Genomic DNA, 17,757 nt, shown 5'->3' on the forward strand with positions numbered 1-17,757 from the left:
ACCGACAAAAATCCTAGTTTCGTCGGTAAATACCGACGAAATAGAGGATTCCGTCAGTAATCTATTTAGCTATCGGGCCCGGTTGGCTTACGTTGTTCCGGCGTTATTAACGACGGAAAACAAGTCTGTCAGTAGAATATTACTGGCGGAATAACATATTTCGTTAGTAATCCCATTTTTGACAAATCAGCTACCGACACCTATAATTCCATCAGTAATCTATCGGTAAAATCATATTCTGACGGAATTCCATCGGATATTTCCGTCAGTAATACTGATTATTTTTGTAGTGTACATAAAAATTGACAATGGTTCGAAAAAGATTGGGTTGATAAAGTGATTGTCTATAGGGGGTGTACTTCCATAGATGTATTGGACTCCATATCAACATGAAGGAATATCTGTCAGATTTGGCAGACAAGAGTAGCAATTATTCGAAGGCTTATCAAACTCTTAAGGCTCTTGTTGATAATCTTGGAGCTGGACTTTGTCCAAGTTGGAGTCGCATCCAGTGGTGGTTTTTTATGGAATTATTAAAGAAGGACTAGTAGAAATGCACTAAGTGCTAACCGATTTTTACGGATTTTGTGCCAAATGATCTTTTTCCTGATTATCACTTAAATTATTCTAAATCTGAGGATGAATTCTCGAAGATGAGTTATTTCAACTCAGTCTAATTAATGTAGGAGAATCCATAGTTTATTATTATTACTATTTGTTAATTTTAACCGTTTTGATATTTAAGTTATTTTAAATATTTTTAATAAATTTTATCTATTATATTTTTTGATTTTGCGTCCGTTTAGATTTTAAATTATAAATCTGTTAATAAACTTTTTTTTATTTTATAATTTCTTTCCTTTTTTTTTACCAGATAGAACTTAGAGTCTATATATTTAGATTTTTTTTTATTAAAGTATGATGTTTATATAAATATGTAATTAGTTGTTTGAAAATTAATCATCTATTTTTAATAAAAAATTTTTGGGTAAACAAACTGTAGGTTTTTCTTTATTTTTGATATTTTTTCTTTTCCGTCTTTTCTTCGATTCCCTCTTCTTATCAGAGTCCGTTGGATAGTAGCTATCATATCTAGCATAACTTACCTAGATAAATATAATAAAATAGCAAACAAATAAAATTTTTATTTAGAAATTCTATAATAAGCATCTAGAATTTTATTCAACATTAGTTACGAATATCACCAATAAAAAATAATAAATTATAACAAAATTCAAATAGCTTAAAATTTATTGTAGACGTTAAAATGAAAAGGGTGATATTTTTTTTTAAAAAAAAATTGTTATTTTGTATTGAATGGATAACGAATTTCTATTTTCTATTGGTATCAAAGAGCAAAAAGAAAGCACTAGAAAAGGAGATCATCAACAAATGAGGAGAAGTGAGTCAATGGTTTACCAGACACTTTGTGGGAAAGTCCTCAATAGGTCATTGTTGACCAAAGTTTGGGCAAGAGAACCTTATATTTGGATTAAGTAAGTTAGGGTTAGATAATCGATTGGGGCAATCAATTGCTCTTAAGCTAATCAATTAGGTAATCGATTAGAAGGTTCCTACGAGAACACAGAAATGACCCAAATCTATTAGGCCGAGCCTAATTGATTGGGACAATCGATTAGGGTCGCTCTAATCGATTAGGATGGATTCCTAATTGATTGGGAGCTTCGCGAAGAGAAATCATGAAGATAATGGTTGAATCTATTGTCCCAATCGATTCAGCCACTTTTAATCGATTTGGTTAATTGATTAGGCGGTGTTTTTTTTTGTGAGAGAGGGAATCTACTGAGGTAATCGACTAAGAACATGCTAATCAATTGAGATAATCGATTAAGGTCTTTCACGAGAGAACAAAGAGTTTAGGAATCAATTGAGTAATCGATTAAAGTTTTTTGAATCGATTGGGATGACTCACCAATCGATTATGGTTCAAAAAAAGAATTGTTCTGTAAGTTGTTGGACGGTTGGATGACGTAGCAATTGAATAGGGAAAAACCTAATCGATTAAAGGCATTGAGTGAACCCTAGAAAAAGATTTTCACGACGGTTTGACGAAAAATCTCTCTCATACACTCTCTGCCAACTCTTGAGCCCTTAAAAGATAAGTGTTGTTGCACTTTCCAATGATCAAGAGGCATCTACAAGTTATAAGAGATCAAGCAAGGTGTTTATTGTATTATGTATTTATTTCCTTATTATATTTTCTTGTTGTGAGATTCTACGAGATTCTCCACCTCTAGATTATTTCTGAGAATGAGTCTTTTTTATAGTAAGTGTGTTCACTGTGTGAATACTTGGATTAGTCACTTCAAGGAGGTGGATATCAAATAAATTTGGGTGTTAGCATTGTTTCGAGTTTTTCCATTGCAACAAATCAACAAGATGAAGCGATTAGAGCTAATCACCCCTAGCTCCTGGAGTTTCATAACATATATTGATGTAAGGACCCTCTTGGATAAACCTCCTACTAATGGAGAAGTGGTTCGAATCGATGGGTGTAATGAACCTGAGCATGCCTATGGCTTGTCTTCGCGAAAACTGACAATGGTTCGAAGAAGATTGTGTCGGTAAAGTGCTTTTTTATAGGGGTGTACTCACCGTTGATGTATTGGGTCTTAATGAATAGCAGAAGGATACTTTGAATCTCCATATCAACATAAAGAAATACGTGTCAAATTTGACAGGCCAGAGTAGTAATTATCTAAAGATGTATAAGAATCTTAAGGCTCTTATTGATAATCTAGGAGTAGGACTTCTAACCAAGTTGGAGCCGTGTCTGGTGGTGTCTTGTTTTTTATGGAATTGTTGAAAAAGGACTCCTAACCAAGTTGGAGCCGTGTCTGGTGGTGTTTGTTTTTTTTTATGGAATTGTTGAAAAAGGACTCATATATAGAAGTACAACGGCTACGAGTAGATTTTATGTATTTTATGTCAAATGATCTTTTTCTTGGTTTATCATAACTATTCTAAACTTGAGAACAAATTTTTTCAACCTAAGATAATAGATGCAAGAGGCTCCATAGTTTATTATTATTATTTTTGTTCATTTTAGCTTTTTTAGTATTTAAGGTATTTTTGACATTTTAAATATTTTTGATAATTTTTAACTTTTATACTTATAGATTTTAGGGATTTTAAATTATAAATTTACTAATAAATTTTTCTTTATTTTTAGAAATTTTTTCCTTTCTTCGGTATTAAAATCGGAAGTCTATATAAATATATAATTAACTATTTGAGAATTAATTCTCTATTCATAATAATATTTTCTTATTTTGGTAAAAACCCATAAAACGATAGGATTTTTTTATTTTTGGTATTTTCTCTTCTATTCTTCTCCTCAATTCTCTTTTCTCATCAACATGTAAAATAACTATTATCATGTCCGACATTACTTACCTAGATAAATATAAGAAAATAACAAACAAATAAAACTTTTATTTCGACTAATTAGAATAAACATCTATAAAAAATAAACATCTAGAATTTTATTCAACATTAGTTAATAATATCACCAATAAAAAATAATAAATTATAATAAAATTCAAATAGCTTAAAATTTATTGTAGACGTTAAAATGAAAAGGGTGATATTTTTTTTAAAAAAAAGTTGTTATTTTGTATTGAATGGATAACGAATTTCTATTTTCTATTTGTATCAAAGAGGAAAAAGAAAGAACTAGAAAAGGAGATCATCAACAAATTAATGAGGAAAAGAATATCCTTTAAAATTGTAGAATCACTAACGAGGAAGAAGAATATATAATTAAAATAATTAATTAAGAAAATTTTCATACATATGGACTCTTATAGCCCGATAAAATAGGGGTCTATCCCTAATTTTTTTTCCATACATTTATGTTTATTTATCATTTTTTAGTTCCGAAATCGTAGACTACTATCGACAAGTAATTTGACTCATTTGCTAACAGTGGCGGATCCAGAAATTCAAGTATAGAGGGGCAATTTATGTGGAACAAGGGGCGGTATCCTCTATCTCTACTAGTGGAATCCTATAATACTAGAGGTTCCACTCCCGGAAAGGGGGGGGCGACCGCCGATGTCGCCCCCCCTCTGAATCCGCCCCTGTTTGCTAGTCAACGTTACCTAAGTGTTATTATTATTATTATAATAATAATGAGTTGAAATTATACTATTGTATTGAAATTCCTAACAGCTATCTAATCCGAATTATTAGTTATTTTATTTAAAATTTAAAATAAAATCTTTGAATTATATATTTAAGAAATGGATAGTATCACCAGTTGGAATTTTCTTGTCCATAAATTATGGTTCAGGGGATGGTCCATTGCATGGGAACCCTTGATTTGGATGAACCTCACTTTTAAATAGATGAGATCCATCCAAATCAATGATATAAAAAAATGGATCATCCTCTGGTCCATAATTTACGGACCAAGGATCCGTTCTCTAGTATCACTGACCTAACAAAATTTTAGGTACTTTATTTAAAATTTAAAATAATATCTGTGAATAAAATATCAGTACCATCAACGAAGAGTCTACTTCTAATTTCTTTTCCTCCGTTCATTTATGTTTATTTATTATTTTTTTTAGTTCCGAATATGTAGAATACTATCGACAAGTAATTTGACTCGTTTACTAATCAACGTTGCCTATGTGTTATTATTATTATTATTATTATTTGCCACAATTATTATTAATATTTTTTATTTTATAAGTTGAAATTATAATATTGCATTGAAATTCCTAATAGCTGTCTAATCCGAAATATTAGGAATCCAATAGTAATCTAATTTAACTGATTTCATTTGATGAAATGAGGATTTTATATAAATCAAACAAGACCGCCCTATCTCAATCCACACCCATCAATTCTTTCCTTCAGAGTTTCTCCTAAACTACCGATTCTCTTCTCTTGTCTTCTCTTCTCCTTCATGGATCCTGCAACTTCAGCCAACTCCAGGAGGATCAATGCAGACGCCTCCGTCTCATCGAGGGAGATACCTGGCTGGGCGGCCGACACAGCCGGCGTCACTCTTCGCATTAACGCGCGAGTGGTGACACGGCTCTTACAGCCTCATCAAGACATAGAGCCCCAATTCATCTCACACTTCTGCCGCCAGACGCTTTCTTCGTCTTCCGACCATGTCACTGCCGAGTGCGCCCAATTCATCATCCCCCAGCCCTACTGCCACATCAGCCATCGGCCCACCTGGGAGGAGCAAACGGAGCAGATGTTCTTCCATGTCGCGGCGAATCACGTGAGCCCCGCCGACTTCGACCTTCTCGCTCAAGCTTTCCGAAGATACACCTACACGGTGTTCAACCGATTTCCAATCACGGAGTTGGTCTCTATGTAGTTCTTTTCCATCATTGAAATCCCCGTCACTCCTTCCGCTTCTACCGGCCGCCTTCGCTATTTGATTCCTCGGGAGGCCAATGAATATTTTTTCGGAGGCGACCAAGATATCAACTTCGTCCAGTTCAACAAAGGGTCGAGGCCGGCGTCCACAGCGGCGGTGGTGGGGCTCCAGATGGTCACTACGACAGCAGAAGATACCTCGTGTTCCATCTGCCTCGAAGATTTTGAAGTGATGACTAAGGCTCTGGCAATGCCTTACGGCCATTCGTTTCACGAGGGGTGTCTGAAAGAGTGGCTGCGACGGAGAAATTCTTGCCCTCTCTGCAGATTCTCACTTCCCACCGCAGAGTAGCGACTGGATCGATCTACTGCAACATAACTGAGAAAATTAAAGAGATTCCTCTGTTCATCCATTCTTTGGTTTGTTTAATGATGATCGATATCATTTGTAATTACATCACTACTCTTTTGCTACGTTAGTCTGTTTGATGGATGAGAACATCAATTTGATGAATATTGATATTATTTCATGATCAATTGAGAAATCCTTAGTTACAATTTGATTACTCTCTAAACAGAGGATGTTGTTGTACAAAAAATTATTATGAAAAACTCATCAAGACCATATGATCTTGTCTCATTAAAATTATGATATGTAAGTTTAACGATGAATGTTATTTCCATTGAACCCTAGCTCAATCGAAATAATTATAATAAAAAACTTGACTTGATTAGATTTTGATGAATCTATCTGTGACTTCGTTTAGTAACCTAATTTGGTTGCCGATAACACTCAACATCTAGTTTTGACCAATACTTAATGTGAATTATCATAATTTATTATTGAAGATTGACCCAGTTAGAATTAGGAACGATCCAGTAGTGTGAAATAAAAAACAATTAAGAAATGTCTGTCATAATATGCTTCGAACTGCAGTCTACGACAAAAAATATAAAAAAAAAAATATGCTTGGAAATAATTATGTAGTCTCTAGATCGACCAAATTAGAATTAGGAATGACTGTCATAATTTATTTTAAAAAAACGAATCCTATATGGATTCTAATAATATTTAATTTTTTGGTATAAAATAATGTTGACTAGTTATGTTGCTGGAATCAACATATAACTAAAAATAACCGTTGCTCCAAATCCGACACGATATGGTGCAATTATTACCTAAAATAACAACAAATCATAGGTCTAGTTGCCTTCCATTGTCCCCGAGAACAACACATGGCCTGATTAGAATGATCGGACATAAAATTTCCATTTAAATAAATTGAAGTTAACGGTTCCGATTGAAGAGCCACGGATTCATGCCTGCTTTATATAATACTGTTAGAGTAGACTTCCACCGCCACGCCTTAATCAACCCCCTCGATGAGACCTTCACCTCCGACGGCCGCCTCCCCAGTCGAGGACGTTGCTCTGATCGATCTTCCGCCTTGGATAGCCGTCTCAGGCGGCGTGGAACTGCGGGTGATGGCGCGGGCACATGTTCGGTTAGATCGCCTGGTTCCAGAACCGATAGCCCCGGTGCCCCGATTGATCGTCCGCTTCTGTCGACGAACGTTTCCTTCTCCGGAGCACCCGAGCGAGAGCGCTGGCTTTGTCATCCACCAACCTTTCCATCTACTCATGCAACAGCAAGCATGGGAAAGGGAAGCACGGGTGATGTTGGCTCTTGTGGCGGCCAATTACGTGCGGCGCGCCGACCTATATCTTCTTGCAGAGTCGTTCCAGGACTACACATCTTCCGCTGTCCACCGGCTACCCATGATCAGTGTTGTTTTGATGGAGATATATTCCATCATTTTCGTCCCAATCACATCTACGGGCGTCAGTCGCCTCCAAATCTGGCTGCCTCCGGAGGAGTTTGCTCTGTTTTTCCAGAGCGAGGGCCGCAACAACGCCCACTTCGACAGAGGTTCCAGTCCAGCATCTGCAGCGGCGGTGGAGGGCCTCAAGATGGTCACCGCTGAAGAACCAAACATTTGTTCCATATGTCTGGAGGATTTCGGGATGGCGACTCCAGTGTTGGCGATGCCTTGTAGTCATCTCTTCCATGCGGCGTGTCTGAAGAAATGGTTGGAGCAAAGTTGTTCGTGCCCTCTTTGTCGCTTCTCGCTTCCTCAAGAAGAGTAGCAGTAGCTCGACAGCTCAACGATCCGCGACTCCTCATCGTTCATATTTTATTCATTCATTCCCATCCATTTGTTTTCTTCCGCTTTAGACACCTAACTAGATGCTCTGTTTAATTAGGGTTTCGTTTGCTCCAATTATGATTAAGCTTGTGTTGCTTTGTCCTCATCAACAATGCATTATATAAATTTGTTTCATTCATCTTTATTCTCTTTTAGACCGTGGAGAACTTTTGTTGCTAGTAGAAGTCTACAAGACTATGTATGCCCTCATGAGGCAGATATCAGAAGTTTCTTTTTGAACGTGTATATTCTCTTTAGAATGAAAGGCATGCATGTACTGCGCACAATTATATTGTTTGAGTAATAAGTGAACCATCATTACGTACATACTTTTACTATTTTAGGTGTTCTTGGAATTAAATTGTATCTAAACGTAAATCTCAACAGCTGTTCTAGATTTAATCCAGTTCGTGACATGCCATTATGTCAAAAACATATTCGTGAATAAGAGTTTTTTCCACCCGAGATCACCATAAGCAGATATCAGATCTTGTGAACGTGGTAACCGGCATCTTCAGATGTCAAATCGTCCTTCCAATTCTCAAATTCTGACCCTCCAAACACTAGCTGTTTGATCCCAACATAACTGAAAAAGGAAGAAAAACTAGTGAAGCCAGGGATCATTTAATCAGGTACGTAAAAAGGAGGAATTTCCTGTGTAAATTTAAAAATACATAAATAAAAATCAAAATCAGAGCTGAGGTTCGAGGAGACAATTTTCATCACTTCGTCAGACACTGGATAAAAGAACTAGCAAAATAGCGACCCCAGGAATTACAGTCAGCAATACTGGCTGCTGAGAGGGACTTCTCATGGAGAAAAGAAAACGAAGAATAACTTGGAGCATTTGGCACTAGCATAAGAGTAACATGGAAATATATATAATGAAATTTAGAGTTCATGAAAAATAAGGATCTCGAGGTTACTCTGAGCTGATGGTTGTCAACGAATTAATCAGGACATCCAGGAGCAGAGGTTCACTGGTACCAATGTCTACCCTGCAAATATCATATTGAAAATCCATACAAAACAATTGTATATAAATCTATGAAAATATTGCTAGTTGAGAAGGATTTCAAGAATGCAAAAAAGAGTTTGATTTACCATATCCGTGCCAGATTGTCTTGAATCTCCAGATCACCAATGTTGTAAAATGTTGCTGGAGTAACATTTGCTCCTTGAATAGCATCATAACTCAATCTTTTACTCTCAAGCGGTGCTTGTGATAACTGTATATATTTTGAAGGATAAAATAAAATAGAACAGAATTAAAAATCTTAATCATATGTTTGATACTAGAAATCCAGTCGAAACCTCAAATTTACTTTTTAAGTTGGTCTGCCTTTCTAGCTGAATTGCAAATCAGAGTTATGAACCTCAGTCTTCAGTCCAATTTAAATACATTGAAAATGTACATAGCATACTTATGCAGCTCCTATTTACCAAGTTGGATTACTTAATATCATGCAAGCTGCAGCAAGTTTTTTTCACTTCTGATTGCTACAGAGTGAAATTCCAAAACGTGTTGGATGATGATATTTTTTCCTCGATCAACTAGAGTATATCATAACCAATGCATCAATTATTTTCTTCATTGAGTGTCAACATATCATGAAAAGAACAAGGTGCAACCCTGTTCCTTTTTCATGGAATTCAAGTTACAACCAACTAGAACTCTATGCTTTTCGATGTAACAGTATTGAATACTTGTCAAGCACACGATTCATAAACCATCCCATTGTTACACTGATATGAGCTGTCGAGAATATTGAGGATACTAGACAATTGAAAATGCACATGCCTAGCCGTATCTAGATAGTTTGTTCAAATTTTGTACCTGCATGTTCATCGAGTTGCATCCTCCAAGGCGCCCAATTATATGCCAAGATCGAATAGTCTGTATACATAATTATTCATCTTCTTTAGAAGTAACTAAATGAAGTCAATGAAGACTCATTTGATACACTTACATCACAGATTAAATTAACATCTTTTGCTAATGGAACATTGTAGAATTCAAACCATATGTAGGAGTTCGAAAAATCAAACCTGACACAGATCAACTTATAGAAGTTAGAACTGTTTCACGGAATCAAAAAAATGAGAAAGAATTAAATGATCTTAGTTATGAGAAATTGGAGGAGAAACATAAGGCATAATCAAGCACCTGGTTAGATAAAGTACTTTACAAAATCTATAAATCTCAGTTCCATTCAAAACTTTTGGATCTGTATATTAGTTTTAAGCTAAATAACTTGCTGACATATACATAACAAAAAGCCATGAATCACAACTATTTGGGATTGGCTATATGAATTATATCTTGTGACACTTAATATAAGAACATATTACCAATAACATATAGATCTTTCAAATTACTTTTATGTGTTGTTAATAGAATATTGTTCAGTATCCTTCTCTCACTCATGCTTTCGGTTTCATTTGAGCTAATTTATCATTAATAGATTCTAGTGGCCATCTTTAAGTGCATCCATACCATGTCAAGATGCTCTATCCATGCTGAGGTATATATCCATAATGCTGCGATGTGTGGTCATTTTTTGCACTAAAGCAGCAATAACTCATGCTGTTGATTGATGATCGAGCAGTTACACTATACTAGTAATAGCATATGTTCAGTATAAATTAGCTAGAATCAATACCTGTGCACATCTATGGCTCATGCCCTCAACCTAACCCGATAAATATTGCAAGTATTTCACAAAAAAAAAAAAAAATCGATATCACAAGGTAGGAGTTCCCAAGAATCCAGCACGAAAGTGTTATTAAATGTGATTATCCAGTGCCAAAGGCATTGACATTCACTCACTTGTTGAAGATGATCTTCATTGGTTTAGCAGACCCAGTTTTGGCATGCAAAATCTTGTGTCTCTTCCTTCTTATTCTCTCCTCAACCTATTAATATATAGAAAAAAAGACAAATTAGAACTATAAGAGATCCCCCCCCTTTTATGTCAATACAATAAGCCCTAAACCCTAATAATTGGATGAGATATTGAAGTGTGTTACTCGAGATTGGCCCTTCTTGGGGTCATCGAAGCAGCTTCCGAGGATCTCCGCCAGCTCTGGATCTCTTTCATAGTCCTCTTCATTGCCTCTGCCTCTGTATCCACTTGAAGAATTCAAGAAGCCATCCACCTCCATTTCTCCCTCCTCCTGCTCCTCCTTAAATTCATTGGAAGAAGGGAAATAATCGAAACCTTCCTCTCCTCGTCCTTCTGTTTCATCTACCTCTATCGTCTCCTCTTCGAAGCCTGCAACCTCCAAGGGTTTTTGGAGGGGTTTGTCCCGCTTATTTGGTCTAGCTTTGGCAGCGATGGCAGGAAAGCGGAGTTGCCTTCTAGAGTCGACAAAACTGAAGAGATTTGTAAGAGATGAAATGAAGGAGGAGGAGGAGACGCCAGCGCCGGTTCCGGCGATCGGGACGGGAAGACGGAGGCAAGACATGGAGTGCGGCTTGCGAATGGCGTCTCGTCATCTTTCTCGTATCCCAAATCGTACTAGCAGAAAAGTAATGTGTTCGATTGGATCTTGATTGCGGTTCGGTTCGACTGAACCGTATTAAAAATACCTAGTTTAAGTTTCGTATTACTCATAATCATGTACATAATTTTAAAAATACCTAAATTACATATCCGATATCTACTTTGCTCATCCTGTACTCTCCGAATCAATTGTTATACCAATCGATATATATAGTATATATGATTTTAAAAAATTTAATCCATATACAATAGCAGTCAATTAATTTTTTAAAAAATTATGATAAAAAAATTATTATTCTCACTGTAAGATATTGAATTGATATTTGGAACATTGATATAATCACTAAATTCCATTGATGAATTTAAAATTTTTAAAATAATATGAAATTAAATACTTGATTATATATATACTTTCAAAAATTAATTTGATATACTGAATTGAGAATAATATATTTTTATCATAAAAGACTTTATAATCATATAGCAATTATAACAGATTTGATTGCTAAAATGTAACAAGTGATTCGGTCAACCAAAGGGAACACGCATAATGGACAAAAAGTATGGTATTTGCTATTTGGATATTTTTAAAATTATCTATGCTATGATATTTGAGTAATACAAAACTCAAACTATTCATTAATTTACTGAATTAAAAAACGAAAAGTTAGTTATTTTTTCTGTTAGTGTTATTCGTTACCTTCTTTAATCCTTCTTGATGTATTTTATACATGATCTGGCTACTTCTACTTGCGCGATTACTCCCTAACTTAATTAATTAAGAACATGCTAAAAAAACTAACCAATTAAGACCGTACTATTTCCACAATTTCTCATCTAAAACTATTAATTAATTTCATTGCGTTGCCAGTAAAAAATAATGAAAATAATAATTAATAATAATTTGGAAATCAAATTTCAAGAATAACATTTTCCCGGAAATGTAACTGGTCTAACCCTAAAAAGGATGCTGGTTTAGAATAAGAGTTAAAACAACAAAGAAGCGGAGTAACGAAAGAAAGAGGATGATAACGAATAAAAGAAATAAAGGAAAGGAAAAGATTTCCTCCTGTTTTTTTCGCCCAACTTTGCTTTTATTAATTTGAAATATCAACATCCGGTTCGTTCAAACTTCAAAGTAAACAGAACAATTCTTGAACAAAAATCAGGGCGTCCTGAATTTTACGAATCGTTAAATATGGACGTCCTTTAAAAAATTCAAAAGGGTGCCCTCAATGTTTTATCTTGAAAATACCCTTTCATCCAGCATTGTTATAAAAAACTATTGGATAGTTAATATAACGTGTAGAAAATATCAAGTATTACAAATTTTGTTATCAGAGATTTTGAGAGAAAAATATTAAATTTATAAACTAAATTTAGACTTATTGGTTGAGCGACTTGAACATGATAATTTTAAGTTGTCGACTGAGGGTCGAGTCCTTTTGGCGTGTCCTCTATCAAGAGTCCCGAGTGATCAAGTCGGAGAAGCAAGTCGGCTGAAACAAGAAGCACGTAGTTGAATCAGGAAGCAAGTCGACCAAGTGGGGAAGCACATAGGTTGAATCTGTCAAATGTCCGATTGAGTAGTCAGGATTCTAAATTGAGTGCTCGTGTAAAGTGCACAAAAATTGAGGAGCCTAGGTCTGCATTTAATGCATATTGTTTAAAACATATTTGCCCCAGTTTTTGTGAGTTGTCTGTTTCTTAGGATACAACGACGAAACCACAATCTCCACCAAGCATTAGTGGTCACGGCGAACTGAAAAATATCCGAATGCTATCGTCGGGGTTCTATCGAGTGGAAGACACAAGCGATAGAGAAGAAGAAGAAGAAGAAGGGGGAAAGGCAGGTGGATGGATAGAGGTTTTTTTATTCCCACCAATGAAATATTAGTTAATTCACTTGGATAAATTTTTACCCTGACCAACATTCAATGCATGTAAGTCATGCGTGTACACAAATCAACTAGGTTCAATGCAACATGTAAGTCATGCGTGTACACAAATCAACTAGGTTCAATGCAATCTAGGTCTTAGATCTGCACTCCCTGCACACCCATGAGTGAGAGAGAGTCTCTCATGCATTTATTCACAACATACATTATTGTGAAAAAATATAAACCAACAATCAAGCATTGAAACTTCTAATGTGGGACTAAAGTCTCATGCATAATGAAGTCTCCTTCATCCATTCCACCTCTTTCTATTCACATTTTACCAACAATCCCTTACATGAATAGAAACAGGGTATGTGATAGCATTCAACGGTTGAGTCAATATAGGATAGGTATGTTTTATTCTTTGAACCTTCCCTTGTGAAGATCTGTTTGCTTACTAGCTGATAGTAGACACGTTATCCTTGAACTGTTCTATCGTTGGCGTAAGTATTGACATATCTCACCTAAGACTTTTCCTGATACATCTCAATTATCATGAGTGTGTTTGTTCTTGACCATAAACACGCTTGGTTCTTTGAGAAACTCTAAGAATTGTGCCTCCAATTCTCTTCAAATTGAGCTCACTTCTTTCTCACATAGGTGATCTCTTAAGAGTATCCTATATTACTCTATTGGATCATTAAAAGTCATGTGCTTAACCTCTATCTTTCACAGATCCATTGGGTCGTTCCTCCACAGTGAGCAACTTTGTCGGTGCAATTAGGTTGTCTCTTTGAACCTAATTCTTGGGATCTTCAGTTTGCATAGGTTGGGTTTCCTGTACACCAGCATTTCTCATCAGCATCAAGCTCATCCCTATGATGAAATTGCAACTAACTCTCTATTTAACCCTTTAATTAGCAGATCTACTATGTTATCCTTTGACTTCAGATAATCAACAGTAATAACTCCCGTTGAGAGTAGTTATCTAATGATACTATGTCTACAATATATGTTGGTTGCTACTCGGAATACCGTCCTAGTTCCCCTGTATAAAAATTTGTACAAGCATAGAACTATCATAGCTACCCATGTGTTCTACTAAAGTTAAATTTGGATTACAAACGATGCTTAACATTATTAATCCAAAATTTTCCTTTAGAAGTTAAACTTGAATTGGGAACGAAACTTAACATTCTTACTTCAAGTTCAACCGATGTGATCTTCCTAAGTTAAACCATATTACAGAAGTTGATCAAATATCTATTTCAAGGATCGGCTTCCAGGTTAAACGTGGCGAGGCACTAGGCCTTCTTGGGTATAGGATCATCCACCATTTCCTAGACAAAGTCTTTCAAAGAAATCAGATATTTAAACTTCTCACAGTAAACTAGGTTTAACAATAGAGACCTCAATAGAAACACATTATCGAAACATGAAATTGAAACAAATATCGAAAACAAAAATGATAATTAAAATCAATAACCTCTTGTGTTTGGTTTTACAAGATCTATACAAAAGGATGCACTAGTTATGATGCGGAAACTTATAACTATTTATATCTCTTGTAACTTATAGACCTCTTGATCTTCTATTGTATTCCTCTTCTTATCTCGAACGTTGTATGAGCGACGATCTACTAAGACGAGAATCCACCCAAGCCTTCTTCTTCCTTTCAAGTTTTGGCCACCAACTTTTTCCAAGAGATGATGAAGTTCGGCCACCAACTTTCCTCCAAGGGATGCTAGATAAGAGAACCTCCTTCTCTTTTTCTTCTCCTTCAAGCAACCGGCCATTAATGGATCTCCACACCAATATGCCACCGGCCACCAAGAGGGAAAACAAAGGAGAAGAGAGAAAGAGTAAGGGTCAGCCACCACCAAGGAAGAGAGGAGAGGAATAGAAGATGTATTATTTCTTGGTCTTGGCAAATAAGAAAAGTTTTAAACATAATTAAAACTTCCTTATATTCCTTGCCAATGACTAAAAAGGAAAGTTTTAAAACAAAAAAAAATAAAACTTCCTTTTCTTCTTGTCATGGCCGCCCACATGCTTGTTTTCCAAGCAAGAAAATATTTTAAATAAAAATTAAAATCTCTCTTTTAAAAATCTCTTTTATGGATAGTTCTAAAGGCATGTTTTATAAATTAAAATATCTCTCTTTTAAATCCTTTTATGGATATCTATAAAAGATAAGATTTAAAATAAAACATGGTTTCAAGAAAGGAAGGTTTTATCAAAAAATTAAAATCTTTCTTTCACATATAGATAACTACAAATAAGGAAAGATTTCAAATCTCTATTTTATTCCTTTGTAGAAAGCTATAAAAGGAAAGATTTTAAAAATTAAAAACTCTCTTTTAAAACCAACATAAAAGGAAAGTTTTCAACAAAATAAAAACTTCCTTTTATTTCCTTTTATGACCGATCTAAAAAAGGAAAGTTTTATATTAAAATCATCCTTTTAAATCCTTTTAATGGATCTCTATAAAAGGAAAGATTTTACAAAATAAAACTTCCTTTTGAATTCAATGTGGCTGGCCACCCTTGCTTGGGCTCCAAGCTCGGGCCGACCACAACTTGAACCCATCTAACCTTGGTTTGGTCGGCCCTAGCTTGGGCTCTAAGCTTGGCTTGGCCGGCCACCCTAAGGTGGGTAAAAAGTTGGGTTTGGGTGGATATAAGACTTTATAAATAATTAAGAGGCTACAATAGAGACCGAGAGGAGGAATTGGTTTTGATCTCCCGATGAGCTCGAGTTTCCCGTATTCGCCTCGAACACCCAACTCAAGTTCATCAATAATATCTCATTCCACTAAAGAGTTATTATTGCACTACTGTACCAATCCCATATTACTATATGGGCTCCTTCTTATCATGAGTGTGTTAGTCTCCGTATGTTTAAGATATTGAATGTCCACTAATTAAATGAGTTACTGACAACTCACTGAATTAATATCTAGCTCCAAGAGTAGTACCACTCAACCTTATCGTCATGTCAGACTAAGTCCGCCTGCAGGGTTTACATAACCATCCTTATGAGCTCCTCAAGGGAACATCATCAACCTACATTACTAGCACACAGTTTCATTCTATAATCAACAACACACCATATAAATAATATCATTTCCCAACTTATCGGGTCTATTGATTTAACGAGCTAAATCGCACCCTTTGATAAATCCAAGAAATAAATACTAAGTATATGTGCTTGTTATTATATCATGATTAAGAGTACACACTTCCATAATAACAGAGGTATTGCTCTTTTATATAGTCAGTATAAAAAGATACTACCTCAATTGGTCCTGCTCAATACACTCATAGTGTACTAGTGTAATTTATTAGTCAAGATAAACTAATACCTAATTACACTACAACCACTCCAATGGTTTGTCTCATTCCATCTTGGTTGTGAGCAACTGTTTATAATTTATAAGGATCTGATAACATGATCTTTTGTGTGTCTCCCCACTCCATGTTATCTACAATATAAATTAAATAGACAACTACACTTAGCATAAATGTAGGCATTTGACCAATGTGATTCTTATATATTTATACAAAAAGCTAGACTTTTAGTATACATTCTAACAATATATATGTCTAGACTTACCATTATCCAGATGGCTCTATGCCTGGCCAATTGCCGATTAACTATCATAATGTATATAAATTTCTGACACCAGTTTTGACCATCTTAGAACATCTTCTAAAAATTATCATAGTCATTCAACTTCTTCACCACATTTGTCAAAAACTATAAACTCAAATTCCATCGTATATCTAGTTATTACGGGTTGTTTAGAAAATTTTCATGAAATGGCTGCACTTCCTAGAGTGAATACATATCCACTCATAGACTTAGAGTTTTTTATATCAGATATCCAACTCACATTGTTGTATCCTTCGATCACAACAGGGTATCTCGTATCATGTAGTTCATATTATTAAGTACCTCAATACTCTTATTATCTATTTTTAGTCCTTAATACTCGGATTACTCATATATCTACTCAATTTACTTACTACATAGGCTAAATCTGATCATGTACAACTCATCAAGTACATTAGACTTCTAAACACTCGAGAGTACTCTATCTGAGAGTTTCTTTCCCCTTGGTTCTTTGATATATGTTGACTCATATCTATCAATGTTCATGTCAACACTGTATCACACTTAGTGAATTTCTCAAGAATCTTGTCCATATAATAAGTCTGACTAAGAACTAGTCCTTCTATTGTTCTAAGAATTTTGAGTCCTAGAGTTACATCACCTAGACCCATGTCTTTCATGTCAAATCTTAAGTTTAACATATCCTTAGTGGATTTGATTATTTTATCATTATTCCCAATAATAAGTATGTCATCTACATATAGATACAAGATGACATAGTTCCCAAGTATGATTTTATAAGATAGAGTTTATCTCAGATGCAATTATCTCTTTCTAGTGAGATCTATCATAAGAGTTCACTACTTCTAAGTAACTTCGAGCTCACTTTCCAATATAAAAGTGATAAAATTTGTTCCATAGGTTTTTTCCACCCAAGATCTTTTATTTAGTCTGAGCTCAACCTCAACTAATTCATCATCATCTTCTTCTTGTGTTTTATATGCATGTTTTAAGGAGCTAGCATCCTCTCGGGACTTATACGGAAACGCATACTCAAAGAACGAGGTATTTCTTGATTCTATTTTTGAGTTCTTATGTATATATGATATTTATGACTCATACACAAAAAATCGATATGCACTACTATTATGTGCATAGTCAATAAATATGTAATCAATAGTTTT

General features: G+C 35.0%; 1 protein-coding gene across 2 annotated transcripts; it reads right to left on the minus strand.

Moving 5' to 3' along the window:
• Positions 1-7,901: 7,901 nt before the first annotated feature.
• On the minus strand, positions 7,902-11,101 carry LOC121981791. Of its 2 annotated transcripts, none has more exons than XM_042534516.1 (7): positions 10,602-11,101; positions 10,402-10,487; positions 9,542-9,620; positions 9,409-9,468; positions 8,676-8,800; positions 8,498-8,569; positions 7,902-8,157 (listed from the first exon to the last, which is right to left on the minus strand). In XM_042534516.1, the coding sequence occupies exons 1-7, from the start codon at positions 11,037-11,039 to the stop codon at positions 8,055-8,057; spliced, it is 963 nt and encodes a 320-aa protein (XP_042390450.1). In that variant the 5' UTR covers positions 11,040-11,101; the 3' UTR covers positions 7,902-8,054. The 2 variants fall into 2 exon arrangements, 1 of the variants encoding a protein (XP_042390450.1); XR_006111935.1 differs by having other exon boundaries at positions 8,039-8,157; positions 8,498-8,564; positions 10,602-11,100.
• Positions 11,102-17,757: the final 6,656 nt, after the last annotated feature.

Source organism: Zingiber officinale, chromosome 1B (assembly GCF_018446385.1).
Source record: "Zingiber officinale cultivar Zhangliang chromosome 1B, Zo_v1.1, whole genome shotgun sequence".
Taxonomy (NCBI): domain Eukaryota; kingdom Viridiplantae; phylum Streptophyta; class Magnoliopsida; order Zingiberales; family Zingiberaceae; genus Zingiber; species Zingiber officinale.

Bases quoted from the DNA above. Each gene is read 5' to 3' on its own strand.
- LOC121981791 (XM_042534516.1), bottom strand. From the start codon at position 11,039: ATGTCTTGCCTCCGTCTTCCCGTCCCGATCGCCGGAACCGGCGCTGGC. The intron at 8,801-9,408 runs GTACAAAATTTG...AAATATATACAG, and splicing joins GCAACTCGATGAACATGCAG to TTATCACAAGCACCGCTTGA. The intron at 8,570-8,675 runs GTAAATCAAACT...TGATATTTGCAG, and splicing joins GACAATCTGGCACGGATATG to GGTAGACATTGGTACCAGTG.